At 40.0% G+C, this 16,861-nt stretch overlaps 1 protein-coding gene across 2 annotated transcripts in view; it reads right to left on the bottom strand.

The window, feature by feature from the left end:
* DMD (dystrophin) overlaps positions 1 to 16,861 on the bottom strand; it is a 4,652,165-nt gene that overhangs the window by 1,523,768 nt on the left and 3,111,536 nt on the right. For both annotated transcript variants that reach the window (XM_086934537.1, XM_086934536.1), the window contains 2 exons: positions 12,604 to 12,724; positions 9,926 to 10,194 (listed from right to left, as the gene is read on the bottom strand). In XM_086934537.1, the coding sequence (XP_086790663.1) occupies positions 9,926 to 10,194; positions 12,604 to 12,724 (390 nt within the window). The remainder of the gene's footprint in view (positions 1 to 9,925; positions 10,195 to 12,603; positions 12,725 to 16,861) is intronic.

Here is a 16,861-nt window from a genome sequence, read left to right as displayed (position 1 = left end):
CTTTCTTATGAAAGATATAATATTTTTATAAACATGAAAAATAAAATTACACTAATAAATATACATGTGTAAAATGAATCTTACACTTTTGAGTGACTTTACTAATCTATATCATTAGCACATAGAATAGAGCCTTGAAATCCGTGAACTCAGGATATGCGCTGTACAAAAACCTTTTGAGTTTGATTTAATAGACTATAATGTTGCACATTCTAACCTAGGATTCTATGCCACATATGGTATACAGATGACAACAAACATGTTTACTTCACAAACTGTATCATCATCAGGGTGGGGTAGTGGCATTAATGTTTCACTTTTAGTATTCAAAGTGGTCTTATATGAGCTAAAAAAGTCATGAACCCGTATGAAAGCACCTTGAAATTTAAGATTAGGATCTCAGAATGGGCACTATAAAACAAGGAATCATTTTTTGATCCCAATTACTTAAATTATCGATTACCGAATACCACCACCACCTGCTACTATGGCCCAGATAGTGCATTACACCTTAAGCGATGGAGCCAAGCAGTAGGTGATGACATCAAACTCTAGATGACCACAAGACCACAGGTGAAGGGAGCTTTTCAATTAGAGGGTGAAAGAAGGAGGGGCAAACCAATACATTTAAACCAGTGCTGTCATTGGTTGGACTTCTCCCTTTGTGCAGGGTGAGCCCCAAACTTCTAACCTTCACTCCACCTATTTATGCCAAATTTGTATTTGATGGCCTTAGGACTCTGTGCACCTTACCACAGTTAATCAGAGCTAAAGTGCTTGTGCTCTCCCTTTAAAACATAATAACACTGTCTTGTGCCCAACTGGCCTATTTCATTTGCTGGTAAGTCCCTAGTACAATGGCAGTTCAAATGCCCAGGGCTTGTACATTAACTGCTACTAGTGGGCCTGCAACACTGATTGTGCCACCCACCGAAGTAGTACTTAAAACTAGGTGTGGGCGGAACTCGCAGAGTTTCACTTAGCAGAATTATTCGGAGTTACAAACAAACTCAGCGGAATTCTGTGGAGTTCTGCAAACGGATGCAATTCGGCATGTTGTTCAGCTCACTGTAATTTTTAGAACCCTGAAGCTTGTTCCATTCAGTTAATTTAGCGCGCCAGGGGGCGCTGTTTCTTTCTGCCTCTTAAGTAGTTCGCTACTTGAGCTGCAGCTTTCTCAATGCAAACGGTTGTGAACTGCAGCTACCACCCACATTGAGAAATCTCAGTGGAAGGTGTTCTAGAGCCTGTAAATCATGCTAGGGGACACAAATTCTTGCTTGCCAACTTAATGTTTGGTGAGCCGCGTACAAGCAAAAACTCTGCCATGAGGCAGTTGATGGAGTCTTGCTTGAACTCTGCATTCCATTAGGAATGGGCCAACTCTGCCAGCAGAGCGGAGTTTATCGCCGACCCCTACTTAAAACATGCCTCAGGCCTGCCTTTGCAGAGCCTGTGTGTGCAGTTTTCAATTGCCATGTCGACCTGGCAAAGTAAACCTTTTTCCAGGCCCAAACCTTCCTTTTAAACACATATAAGTCACCCCTAGAGTACTGCCTGGACAGTCTAGAGGGCAGGGTGCAATGTGTGTGAAAAGTTGGGCACGTACTTTTAAGTTTTCCAGCTCCTACTAGTGAAAAACTCTCAATTTGTTTTTCACTACTGCTTGACCTATCTCTTCTATAGGGTAACATTGAGGTTGCCCTATTACTGTTTATAAGTGTAATTTCCAAATGGGAAGAGTGTAGTTAGTGTTTGGTGTCCAAGGAATCACAGTTCAAAATCCTAACTTATGGTGCAGTCAAATTTTAAAATTTAATTAAAAAATTCTACTTTTAGAAACTTGCAATTTTCTTGCCTCAGCCATTTGGTGGCTCCAACCTGTCTCTGATCGCATGACTGGGTGTAGTTGGGCTTCTGTCCCAGACAGCCACACACAATGGGGAGCTTAGGTATGACTGGATGGGCCATCACTGGCAGTAAGGGAGAATGGGAGGAGCTGAGTGCAGCCCCACTTACACTTGAATAGGTTGTGTCATGTGTCCACACAAAGGACTGCATAACCCCTGCAGTTAGTCAGGAGCCAGGGTCAGGAAGGCAAGGCATCTGTGCACTTCAAAGGCATGCCTCCAGAACTTCTCCCCACTTTAAAGGCACAACTGTGTATAAAAGAAAGACCTTAGACACCAACTCTTCATTACACTTCTGGTACTGTGGCTACTCTACCAGGAAGAAGGATTGCTGTGCTGCTACAAGGACTGCCACTCTGATGGACTGCTACTCTAAAGGAACTACTGATGTGTTGTGCCAAACTGCTGTCTGTTGTTCTTTTGCCTGGGGAAGAAGAACTGGACCTGCAACTTCATCTTGAACCCAGAGCCCCAGAGTGACTCAAAGGGCTAGTTTGCTGGCCTCCAGGTCTGAACCTCAGGGACATCAAAGGCTGACCAGCCAGCTCCTGGAAGTATCTGCAGTGAGTTCTTGACCTCCAAGTGGTGGCCCACAGGTCCTGACACTTTGTGTGGCTCACAGACCCCTAAACTTTGCTTTTGGGCGCTTCGCAACAGCAAACAGGCCAGCTTGCACCAAGAACACACCATTGCACAGAAATCGCGAGCCGCTGCCAGCCCATCCTGTCACACTGCAGCATCAACCGACTGCGGGGGATCACCACTGTGATGCACCAGCTGCTGGTACGCGATGCCGGACCTGCTCTTCGCCCCTAACCAACAACCATTGCGACTCTCTCTTTGCTCTCCAAGACTCTATGCAACTTGAACTGGACTATTGGCCCAAAACTTGAGAAGGTAAACATTCAGCAGGACTAATCTGGGACTGTATCTGACCAGCATTCCATAGGGGTTCACCTGAACTGGGGACTTTGACCCGATGCCGCACGACCAGAAAACCATGGTTGGCGCTTTATGCTTTTTGTTTCTATTTTACACTTTATTCTTCAAAGATTGATAACTCCAATTCTGCAATTGGATTTTTGTCATTTTATTCATGTTTTATTTATTAAATGTTACCCTATTTTTTCAACCTGGCTTGGGATACTTTGTGTGTGGTATTTTCACTTTTTAACTGTTTGAAGTGTTACACAAATACTTTACACATTGCCTCAAATTTAAGCTTGACTGCTCTGCACCAAGCTACGAAGAGTAAAGGTTAGCACAGGTTAATTTTGGGTTTGCTTGTACATTACTCTGACAAGGATTGTGGTTGCTGCTTGACCACGGCTCACACCCTGGACAACCAGCAACCCAATTACTTATAGTAGCGCTTTTACGTGCTGCTACAGATTGAAGGCCTTGTGGCCACTAGCATCAAGAGGTGTGGTGTTAAATTGGAAACAAGCTTGCAGCAAGAGGTGCACGCGTTAACACATTTTATTGGCTAGGCTTTCAGTGGTTTTGTGCAGGGAACAAAGCACTTTTACTGTACATTCTGTCCCAGCATCTGTGGGGACAGGAGACTCCGCCTACTTGCATTTCATTGTCCAGAAAGTGCTTTGTGGGGCCAATCTTTCACCGCATTTGCTGGAACAGAAGTTAACTGTGGCTGTAATCTGTCCCATTATATTCGGGGACTGAAGTGCGTTGTAGGCCCTTCTGCCCCAGAATCTGCGAGGACAGTAGACTCAGCCATGTAAGAACCCCTTTTCTTCTGTGTTATACCCTTTGTCACTTTGCAAGGATTTCACTGTTATCAACGTTTAATCATGGAGGATGAGAAGAAAGTGATTGTTCTAGCAGGCCAGATGCTGTGATTTCAGTATTGCATTTGATTCAAACTGTTTGAAATACATTTATGAAATGTAGATAGTGCACAATAAAAGTTTTGAGTAATAGCAATTTAGTGGTACAAATTATTACCTGTGTAATCTATGTGATGTGTATTACTAAATACCTTTAGAATTTAGCATAACAATGATCAACATATTTACTTATGAATTGATATAGTTTTCATTGCTTATCAAGTTTATTGAGTTATAACTGAACAAACAATTTCACTGAATATTGAAAGCCTGACCTTACACATAAATATTAATAATTGAAATTGTGAATTCCCAAGATTACACAGCAAGTGCAATCCGGCATTAGGCAATGTCATGGTCAGATAAGTAATGCTGAAAATGTATTTAAGAAGGTCGATAAGCCCAGCTATAGTTATTTGTCTATTACTGTTGTTAAAATTGTTTAATTCAGATAATATTAATACATTCGCTGACACATCACAATAGAGACTACAGTAGCTCCCTTCTCTATTGAATGGCAATTGCAAACCACCAAGGGCACATCAAAAGGAGATGCTCTGTATCAAACAACAACCACATTTAACCGAATTACACACCAGTCAAAATGCCATTTAACTATATATTGAAGTTACACTTAAAGCGATTCCCAGCCTCCATAGTTCGGGTGTGTCGGGTCAAAATATTTGATGGTAGGAGGATTTGGTAGAGCAGGATGAAACTGGACTTTTTAAAGTCATCTTTCTGAGTCACCTTTAGCACATTCTCATAGTGCTGTAACAGTGAAGAAGTAGCTGGGACAAATTGCCCCAGGCTCCACTCTTTTGAGGCCCCCATGCTTCCATTGGTGAACCTATTTACAAGTCACAAAAGCAGGCTGAGCCAGCGTTTGGGTATATATAGTCTCATTAGGGAGGTAGCCTTAGCTGTCACTAGTTCTTGTCATAAAACCAAATAGGGTCCCATATCACATTTGTGTCCTGAATCTCAAAGAAACACCTGACAAGCCTGCATTCTCAATCCCTAATTTTGTAGCCCGAAATAGATGTTACATTTCATAACAACCACTGTGTATGAGTAGTTGAAATGCTATGGGGTTTAACGATTTCTTCCTTATTTGTAACACAAAAACGGAAGCCAAGGGCTCAATTTGCAACTTCAAGTAAATTCTCACTTTTTTTCCACATTTGTTGGGGGCATTATTTTCAAAGTCCATATAGATATACTGAGTTTATAATGATGACAAAAATAAATGTTTTAGTGCACACATTACAATCTAAAGTACCAATAAATATGAATTGAATATCAATGAGACAAACTGAAAGAAACCTAAGGCGGTCAATCTTTTAGAGGTCCTAATATTTTAGTGTCTGCCAGAAAAAAACAATCATGCCATGACAGTATTACAGAACTAGCAAATGCCACTACATAGGATTTCAACAGCATTCCATTTATGGTGCACAGGCCTGGGTGGCTTACACCTCATTGCTTTACATAAACCACTGTAAATAGAATCACTCACTGGTTGTCTGCCTCATTCTTTGCCCCTTAAGACCCTGTTCTGAGAATACCCTAAGCTATCACAGTGTTGAAATGTGCTGACAATGCATTTGAGAAGTAACGCCCTGACGGAACATGGATCATGAAACTCTCCTGATCCACATTGACACCCCTTGGCATACCCTTACACTATATACTTGAATGTATATGCTGGACATGCAAAAAAATAACTCGCTTATGGAATTCTCTCTGCCTGATACTAGGCAACTTATGGTGCTATAATATTTGTATCGAGAATCCTGCGTATTTTGATGCATAATTTTCTATGGGCCCCTATATACCACACAAGAAACTTCGTTTTACAATGGCAGTCGTAGCTGGTGCAGGTAAGCGAGGTGGGGCGGTGGAGCAGGGCGGGGTGGGGCGTGGGAAAGTAGACAGACGATGGAATAGGTTTCATCGTTTTATTTATTGTTACCGATTCCGTCATCTGTCGACTTACCACCCCTCCCAACCCCCACTCGGCCCGCCCCACTGCACTTACCTGCGCCGGCCGATAGTTCACAAAAATGGTTGAATTTAAGTACAACTTCATGCACTGATATTACATACCCCATGTGAGCTAGACATTTGTTCGAATTATTGCTCGTTGAGAAGTTATTTATTTAATCCATGTAATATATAGAAACTTAAATATACTTTGAAACTGTGTTCACTAGAAAAAAACAAATGCGTTAAGTCTTTTGGGTTCATGTACAAGATTGTCTTGATGCTGATGCTACTGTGGTAATTTCTTGTTGACTTTGGGGACAGACCATAGCACATAACATAAGCTAATACTTTCCAGAGGGAGCATATGCTGCCTGCGGTCTTTTCATCCATAAATGGTCTCAGATACATGTTTCAATATAGGAAAAACACATTACATGGCAGTACACTGAAAAGCCCCAAAAAATATTAATTGTGGGTAATTGTACCATATGCACCCATCTGCCTAATAACATATTGCATCAGCAAACCCTCCATCCAAAACTGTAAAACAATTTTAGATATGTAAGTCAAATGCTTTTTTCTTTGATATCCATTGTTGTTCTTAAAGACAAACTTTCTAGGAGGATAAGAAAAAGCATTGGTGTGAGATCAGTCAATTTTAGGATAAGGCTTATCTATCATAACAGTTTAATACATTTTGTGAACATGCTGTTTTCCTTTTAACATTTCAGAAAATAGAACATAAAAACCTCTGAGTGCAACTCCAAGAAGACAACCACTAAGCCAATAGTGACAGTAACATCTTCTATCTCAAATTCAGTAAGCCTGGTTTCTATTAAACTGATAAAATATACCATGGACATTTTGGCATTCAGCCTCATGAGTGAATGCACACAAAAGTATTTTACAAAATATAGATTAGTTGGACTATTTGTTAGATAGATATTAACATGTGTCAAACTCTCTTTAGTTTAATGCTGCCTTTGAAGTCATTATTCTCTAAATATACATACGTTTGTTGGTTGAGATGGTTTAGCAATTAATTTAAAGACCAGCACAGATTTTTACACAGGTGTCACACTTAAAAGCTGCTAAAAGGAAGAAACATTAATATATTGTATTAAGAATTGATTGTTGAGGAATGTCACTGTGTAATCCAGATCACATTGAATTTTAGAGGTCTGAATTTAGTTTGAAGGATTTTAAAGCAGCATATGAATGACTCTTTTTTGTTTGAATTATTGGGTTTTACTAACCCATCAAATAAACAAAGTTACACCGATCCATTTTTCAACACTTACAAGAATTTCCCAAAAATGCAAATTTATTCCTTGCCAATTTCTAGTTGTTTACTTCACCAAATTTTCTTAGACAGGCAATCTGTGATAGCCGGTATACCTTCTTTAAAAATGCAGTACATTATTGATAGCCTCTTTCATTATTTTTTTATAGTAACATTTTACCAAACACAGGTGTCTTTTTAAACCAAAACAGGTCCACACATTTATAAGGGAGGTAAGTAAAGAAAATCAGTATTTAAACTATTGTAAAGGCTGTACAGCGCTTAACTTTACTGTTGTAATCATTTCTACTTAAATGTCATTGCCTCTACAACCACCTATATGTGCTCCTAGTTGCTTACTGTAATAATGAAATATTCAAAGAAACAATTAGTTGTTTATAGGTGTATGATGGATGGAGATAATGGGAGGTGTTTAAACAGTGCTTTGGTCAGTATTTATATGAAGGCCACAACATACTGTGTTGCAAAAATTCTAATGTATATTATTTTATATAATTAACTTTATAGAGTATTGAAAGTCATAAAGGAGTTTGAACAAAACTAAATGTGCAATTGCATGACTTTCCTCTTAGAAACTATTAAATATTCAATGGAGTAATATATTCCAAAACTTTTAATGACCAACACCTCTGTAAAAAACACTATTTGATTGATTACAATGTCAAGTTAAACCCCAACATGAAATCCTTCATGTTTTTTATCTATTTATGCTGTGGTTCTCAGAGGAATAAGTCAAGACTTGCATGTGCCAATTTTATTTATAGTCAAGTTTATATTCCGCTACAATGCCATGCTAAATCAACATTGGTCATATCAAGACTTGAATATGGGAATTCCCCAGTAATAGGTATCCCCATAGCCCATGTCCCTATAGAGTTTGCCCCAAATACAACTGCACTTCTTGCCACCGAACCACCCACATTTCCATGACTTATCTTCTGAACAACCAAGACTACCCCTAACCAGATCATACTCATTCTCAAAACTAGGGAACCACCATGCTACTTGGGCAAGGTTACCACATGATAATAGTTAGGCTACTTGAAACCTGCAACACACTGGCTAAAAAATTCCCAAAGCTTTGTTAAAAAGAGTGTTTTTATATTTGGATCTTTTTTCTAGTTATATAGCGAAATTAACACTGTAACCCACACTTGTGTGAAAAGTAGAGAAAGGCATAACGAGGTCAAGTTTGTTTTCAAACTGTAATAAGAGACAACAGTAAAGAAATAAAGTTGCACTTTATAAAGGATATGTACATCAAAATTCCAGCAAATATCCAGCAAGAGAAACTGTTGCTAGTCTGATAGGTAGGATGTATAAAAGACAGACACACTGAGTCCTTGGAGCACAAATAAATGTTTCCTCCATATTGAGGAAGGAAACAAACTCTGACTAGTCTGGTACTTACTTCCGGAATCAAACTGAGTTTATTAAGTGAAAACTGTGGAAGACAGCTAAAGTCAGGACACCTAATCGCTGATGCTCTTGGGATTTTTACTTCAGTAAAACTATAAATGTTTTCATTTTTTACTCACTTGAATGAAACTGTTTGAGATGAAGTACATTCCACAGAAACAGAATATATTTACAACTGGTGGATGAAATTACAATCCTACATCAGATTAGTCGCACACAAATTATTGGTCAAATAATATGAATATAGTATTACGATGGTTCTAGCTCCTACTGCCTCAAGGTTAGTGATGCTCAAATGGGTTGTTTTTATATGGGAGTCTGGTGAGTCCCGGGGTGTCTGGATTGCTGATAGGGATGGGTCAAGACAAGCACAGATGACGTGCACAGCCCTCTGTCTTGCAGATGCAGCGGCCTGCTAGAAATCATTCCACTAACAATGGGCCACGGGTGTCTAATGGGGCTGTAGAGGATTGAATCCGTACACATTTAAAATTACAGTTATTGACATTACTCCTAGTTAAAGTCATGTGGATATACTGAAAAACTTGCATGCTTCCACCATTTTCGACCAATGCTGTCCAAACCTATTTGACCTCATCATATTGAGACCCTATTTTCTTACTTTTCTCAACCAACAGATTTGAAGTAACTGCTTTTACAGACAAATGACATAACTGACACATGTTGGGGTTAATTTCTATATGTATGCATGCAATTCAAACTGTTCCTTCTCTGTAGTCAATCATTTAAACAGGTACCTTTTCTGAGATCTAGTTCGGAATGGTTAATGGAGACTGGAAAATGTGTTGTGTTTGGGTCAAAGTATTTAGCTACAGCCGTTTGTCAGTATTTAGATTGTTTTCTTTAAAGGGGCCAGTCACTGAATAATGTCACACTGGGCCTCAAAACACATATTACCAAAGGGGCAATCTGGTATGCCTACTGTTGGTCACTAGGTAAGAGAACAGTGTTGTTTCTCTACACTGCATTGCCACCCTTTAACTACATCGCAGTTTACTGAGTATAATGGTATTGAAAATGCAGTCTGCTTTAGAAGCTCCGATTACTTTGGAAGGCATTACATTGGCATCAATGGCGGGCGGGAAATATTAATTTAGCAGCTAAACTGTTTTTGTAATAATCAAGATTTAATCTTTTCACATCAGCAGATTTAGAACATGTAGGTTCCAATGCAGCAGAAGAGAATGCCTGCATGACAATCTGGCCAGAAGTTGAGTTTTACAAAACAAAGATAGTGCTAAACACATCAAAGAAACATAAAATACAATTTTAGTGAACGACAAGATGCATTAATATTAGATAGCAGTCATACATTAAATACTAATTTGCTAAAACATGTCTGTGTAGTAATATAATAAGTCTATTGAAGCCACATTTAAACACCACATCGTTTTTTGGGGAAGCTTTAGTACAGAAACACAAACCCAAGGACCTACCTTGACTTTTCCTATGTGGTCCTGCAGAGAGTCAATCAAAAGATCGCCCACCGGCTGCCAAGAGCCCTGCATGGCCTCCGCCTGGCGCAGCTTAAGGCCCAGCTCGTCCATGGCTTCCTGCAGCTCCTGCAGCCTCTCCAGTGCCTCGTCAATCCTTTTCTGCCAGTCTGCAGAGCATAGATTGAGTTTGTCCCACTCTGTCTTTACCTCTTCTGACTGCTTTCGGAGGACCCTGGTGATATTCTGGGCTCTCTCCTCAGGTGGTATTTCTGGATGGGAAATATTAAGAGGCCATTGTGAACATGAAATAACCGACAGCAGCTAAACTGAGTTGCAGCTCTAGGAATTGACCAGCTAGCAATAGAGAACCGGATAACAATGTTCAAAATTAACGAAGTATGCATAGCAGCAACTCATTCACCACCAAGAGCTTAAAATGGATTTGAATTTTTCTCATTCATGCTAGGCTACAATGGCATTTTCCTAAATCGCTAAAGGTTCTCTGTTCCAACTCCCTCTCAATAAACCTTACGTATGGCTAGAATATTTGTGGGGCACTGTTGGGACTCAAAAAAAGAAATGTATTTCCCACTGGTGGAATGACCCCATTCAATATCGAGCTGCCTTCAGCTCAGCAAACAGGCAGGTTTGCTTGAACTGGGCTATGTCCGCCTGTTTTTTCATATGTTATACAAGGACTGGTGTCCTCTAACGAATTTTGGGGTCAATTGATATTTTGTACGGTGTGTATGTTTTGTATACGTCTGCATTAGTATTTTGTGTTAGGAATCACAGGCACTTTGTTGATAAATGTATTATTTTGCAGTTTGTATCTCTTTGGACGACATGATGAAATATTTTCATGTATAAATGTTTTGAATTTGAAAATCATTGTGAAATAAATCATTCATACTTAGGATTTATTGTCTAGGTTGTACCAAATAACTTTTGAATAACCTTTCTGGTAATTTTCTTGTTAGGTACATTATAGAGGTCTAGGCCAGATAGTGATAGGACCCAAGCCTTTTTCTGCTCTAACTTTTAGAAAGTTGGCATATTCTTGTCCAAACAAACTATGCCTTCTGCCAGTGTCATAGGTCACATGACTGTGAATGGCTTTGCTGTTGGGGCTTCTGTACTGCTTCCAGAGAGTGACACAAACGGGGCTTAGGTGTGGGCAGTATGGCAAGCCTGGCAGGCTGAGTGAGGATGGGCTGTACTCAGCCCCATTCACATTTCAAAGGGCTTTGCCTCCAGCACACACAAACCAGACCCCAGGCCTGTCCTGCTTTTTGCCACCCCAGACAGGCTGGTGCTTTGACAGGGAAAGGGGAAGAACTTACCAGAAGTAGATATGGGGATAGGACAGAGAGTTTCCCCACACAAGGCTGCCACGAGGTATAAATATTAGACCTCCAGAGTTACTCAGTAAATGCCCAACTGATCTGCTGTAACTGAAACTGCAATCGGACCTGCCTGAGCCCCCCTGACCTCTGCTGAAGTTAGTCCCTGATCCCCAAAAGTAGCCTCCTCCAGTCCTGGACCCATGCCTGGCGTCAGAGTGTATTCCTCCCAAAGAAAAGGTGAAAATCCTGAAGTTTGGGCTCCTCGCGACCCTGAGCAGGTCAATTGACACCCATACTCTGGGGCTTGCGACAACTGACAATGCAAAACTCCAATAAGACCTGCTCTTTGCAAAGACAGCAACCACGAGCAATAACTGGCAAAGCCAGACCTGCACTTTGCACTACAGCTATAAAATGACGGCCTGCTTCGACCGCCAGCTGCGAAGCTCCAGCAACAGTTGCCCATACTGGCCGACTCGCTCTCCCTGCTAGTGATGACAGTCTACGACAATGATCCTTTTTGCGCTATAGAGAAAACCGTCCACAATGCCCAGCCTTCTCCTTGTGGCCTCTTCCAACGCGAACTGAACTCTTTTTGCTGGGCTATGAAAGCAATTTTTTAGTGGGACTTACCTGGTCTGTGTATCCGACCGCGCCCTCGGTTGGCCTGATCTTGTAACTTTCGCCTTGGTCTAGTACAACCACATTATCGCAAGTGACACTTTGTGCTTTTAGGCGCTAATTTCACAAAAGACTATAAACATAAATATCTCTGGTTCTACTGATTGGATTTTTGTTGTTCTGGTATCATTTTATTCATTAAAACGTACTCCATTTGTTCCAAGTTGGTATACAATCTTTCTTATGTTTTGCCTGTAATGTATTACTTTTTGTGTGCTTCATGAATACTTTACACTTTAGGTCTAATTTAAGCCAAACTGCTTTTGTGCCAAACTACCAGAGGATTAAGCACAGGTTAGTGTAGTGACTTTTTGGTTCACTTTGACAAGGGCTGTGGTTGCTACCTGAGTGGAGCTTCCACCCCCCTCAACCAATAACTCAATTTCTCACAGCATCCATGATATTGTTATTAACTTGTGTATGTGTGCAAGGCAGAAACAATACACTTCTCAATGTGTACTATACAACACATCCAGGACATTTTAGAAGTTTCCAATATTACTTCAAAAACTTTTTAAGCTTAATATGAGATCGAGTATTTCTGTCCAAAACGTGTGAGTGCTACGCTGACAGAGTCAGTGGAAATACATTGATCGCTCCATCATCTCTGATCTGCCATGAATATGTTATTACAGTTCCAATTTCAATTACCTCTAGGCTCCTGGTAGAGCTTCTCCAGGCCTTCCAAAGGCTGATCCGCCAGAAAGCACCGCACCATCTCCAGCGCACTCATAGTAACGGGTTCCTTCGCTTTTACCTCTCTCCTGAAGGCCTGTGAATTAAGATGAAGAGCAATGTTAATGCTATTTAGAATGTACCAGGAAAGTACCTTGTCTCAGATTGAACATGTTCTTCCTAATTTCAGCCTGATTCGAGTGTCCCTTTAAAATTATTTTAAAATGCTGACAACTGAAAATGAGTAATGCGTACAAGAGGGGAAAAGGTTCATTCAGAGGGGCATAGATTTACTTTTTTCAGCCTTCTAAAATATTTTTTGTACTCCATCCACTTTCTCCCAAACGTATTTCGTAGTGGACAGCAGCCATATTCCTTTTTCTTTTTAGCAAAAGAAAAAGGAACTCCAAAACCACTGGCAAACAATAGAAAAGAATGTTTCCGAACAGTAGAGCATCATAATGAGCTTTTGCTGGTGCTTCGTTGTGCCAGGCAAATTTATGGCCAGGCAAATTTATGGATATTTTTGTGTGCGTGGAATTTTAGGAAGAAAATCGGCTCATTTCATTCATTTTGATAATGACAGCAATTCACTCACAAAAACACAAATTAGCTTCTACAGAAACAATCTGTAGATGGTGAATATTTAATTATCAGACTGACATTACAGTTAACTTAAATTCATGTTAACATGTTTTGTTGTACTACCATTTGGTGGTGTACTAGAAATTAATTGACGTGTATTTCCCAGAAGACCCACTGTTTTCATGCGATTTGAAAAGGCTAGTGTATGGCCTTCCACACTAATGAATCTCTGAGCTATTGCCAACATTCTGAGTGCAGTACACAGCAGTGTGGCAGAACAAGAATATTTGGCGGGAGGTCCTCAGGGGCATCATAACCATGCTTTAACATGGGTGTATATTGCTTTTTAATCCATGGGATTCTGTAATTTTTGTGTAAACGCCAGTCTCTAAATTCTTTATAATCATCGACTTCTGACACACTGAGTCGCCGATTATAAAGAAAATAAGTCAGAACGCTACTATCATACGTTATTACAGTCGAGTTCTGATATCACAACTGCTGCTGCCAGAGTCAGGGGCCGAAGAGAAAGGCAGGTACGGTCACAAAACAGAATGTTGTTTTTCTTTCTTCTCCTCTATTTTGTAGCTTACAATGACAAGCAGAAAGAACATGTTTATTGTTTGCTCCCATTAGATAGAGAAAATCTAAAATCTTTCTGCATGTTGCTACACATTCTGATCTACTGCAGCCTTTGAAAAAAAACTGACTTTTATTGAACTGTTTCCAATATTTGTTTGCAACATATAATTCCCAGGTTTTTGATGTGTTTAATTTTACACTAAAGATTTTATTTTTATTCTTCATGTTTGCAAACATGCTTTCTCTTTCATATGAAAGAGATACACACCAAGGTTTTAAGTGGTTTGTGGGAAAGTTGAAGGTGTGACCAGGTATTAAATTGGATAAAGTGCCCCCTGACATACATGATAAGATTATTGCAAGTCACCTCGGAGTTCCATAGCCTTATAAAGGACATCAGCCTTCAGCCTCATTCATCTATATGGTTATGGAACACCTCGGTGACTTACAATATCCCTACAATGTATGCCAGGGAGTGCTTTATCCCTTATAATATGTACATGTGATACATAATTTATGATGCACACAGTTTATCAGACAGGTATTGTCATGTATACAAGTTCTGCGTGATATATAACAAAAGTTGAAATATCAGAATTTTCTGCCGGAGCCTAGTGCATTTGACAAGCAAATCCAGTAGCTTATCTCAAACATTTTAAGTTATGCAAAAAGTGTCAGTTACACAAATATCCAGTGTTGTGTTCTCTATCCAGTTATTCTACCACTTCTAATACACAGCAAGTTATATAATGATTTTTTATGCTTCAATAACAAGACCAGGCAAGACCAAGTGGCAAATATATAGACCAGCAAGACAGCTTTAATCATGGCTGGAATGATCAATTTTACCAGATTAAATAATATACATTAAAGGCTCTTCGATGTTCATACACATTGAAAGTTCGTCACTGAAATGACTGATTTGATTTTCACTACTTTGTCTCCTTGACTGCTAGAATGTATAGGTAAATCAACCTCATCAATCATCCAATCCTGTATTACATTAACATGAATGAACAATGTAACACATTTAATATGACTCAGTTGTACTTGGGTTGCCATCGAGGACGCAATCTAATTCCATTGCGATTACCAGTATTGGAATTAATGCCCCAATATTTTCACAGCTAGCTGTCAGCAGTTTTCAGTTATTAGGAGAACTTCTCTAGACCACGTTTTCAAATCTGAGAGCATCAGTGTTATAAAATGTCTTATTTCGAAAGTATTATGAGTTTCTGATAATGAAAAGTCCTGCAATCTGCAATAAATGCTAACATAGGTGGAGAATGCTGTAATGGAATTCTTACTATATTTGCAGTTTATTTTCACATGGAGCAATCACACTTTCTATGCTCTATTCATTCTGGTTTGGGGAACACTACCCTGGCAGTTCTGGTAAGCACAGCGGATCTCATTGTGCCATCTGAACTATACTGGGCCTTTAGGCGCTAAGGGAATAGGAACTTTAGTCAATGATGGGAGACACATAGTGCAGCAACACATTGTGAAATATTTTCATCTAGTGAGCAAGGGTTGCCCAAACAAGATCTTATTTCTAGCCTAACAGGAGCACTATAGATTATATTGACTCTATTATGCATGGTCCACACACAGAATACCATTAGCAGACATTTCCAAACAATTTTTGCTTCTGAGTGTGTGAGAAAGAACCAATCACCCCATCCAGACAGCAGTGGATCGCTGGCCACAATTCACCCTTTCGGCGATCGTCCTGCGAGTGAGTGCAAGGGCAGAGCACTTTTCCCCTCGTTCCACCTGCATGCCGTGCTTAGTGCCTCGCGCGATCCAACTGTACAGCACTTTGATCAACAGGTTAACTGAAATGGTACTCCTGCCTTTGCATTGCAATATGGGGGCAGAATTTAGAAATCTGAATGCAGTTCAGTCTGTGGATTAGTGGGCAGAGACATTTGTAATGGAGTTTACACATTCACCATCTCTATCTGCAAACACAATATCAGTAAACTGCACTTTTGTGACCAATTCACATTTTTGCATTTGCGTTTCTGAGATATCAACTGGATCACATGAAGTGTAAAACTGTTTAACACTTTTAGCCATTTTGCTGAATTATAAACCACGCAAATGGTTGAATGTGATACCCTTTTGATCAATGTAAATCGAAAACATCAATTTTAAACAACAGGAAGAGAAAAATCACAGTCTGATGAGTGAAGTGCTCCTCTGACATCCAAGCGTGCGAAACAGAGGACCCTGTCCACTAAAATGTTATCTAGTTCAGTGGAGATATTTTAGCCACATTGTTCAATTATGAACCCCAATCATCGCGGCATCTGATACACTTTAAGTCACTAGACATTGGATAAAAAAATAATTATGATGAACAGAAAGAGAAAAATAAGTGTGTCGGTCTGTAATGGAAAAAGTGCTTATCCATGTAGGATATTAAACTTATGACCAGCATTTTGCAGTCTGACCTGCATCATGGACCAGATCACAATACAGGAATATGAAATGAAATGAAATGAAAAAGAAACTTATAAAGCGCACTGCGGCCAAGCGGCTTCCTGGCGCTGAGGAACACAACCGTATCTGCCGAGGAGTCCAGAGGAATTAGCCAGGGAAAGCCTGAAGAAAAAGAAAAGTTTTAAGAGCTTTACGGAAGTGTGAAAAGATAGGAATGGAGCGAATAGAGAGAGGGAGAGTATTCCAGATCTGAGGGGCCCGCACCGAGAAGCGGGTGCCTCCGGTGCGGGATTTGCGGAAGCGGGGAACGTGAAGAAGAGAGAGAGAAGAAGAACGAAGAGAGCGGAGTGGGGCATAAGAAGGCTGTGATGAACCATCTCCATGGGGGTAGGGGACAGTGGTTAGGCGATTATTTCTGCTGCATTATAGTCAATGACAGACAAAGTGTTCCTTTGCAAACCTGAGTGAAAGTCACATTTAAATGCTAGATGCGGATAGATGTGGGAATAGGATCACCACCCCACAGCATTATTGCACCTGTTTCCATTCTTGGACTTTTGTGTGACAGCTTAATGTATTCAGAGTGTTGTAGACTTGTTTTCCTTACCTTGAATTAATT

Source organism: Lissotriton vulgaris, chromosome 8 (assembly GCF_964263255.1).
Source record: "Lissotriton vulgaris chromosome 8, aLisVul1.2, whole genome shotgun sequence".
Lineage (NCBI taxonomy): Eukaryota > Metazoa > Chordata > Amphibia > Caudata > Salamandridae > Lissotriton > Lissotriton vulgaris.
This window is presented reverse-complemented; position numbering and strand designations above follow the sequence as displayed.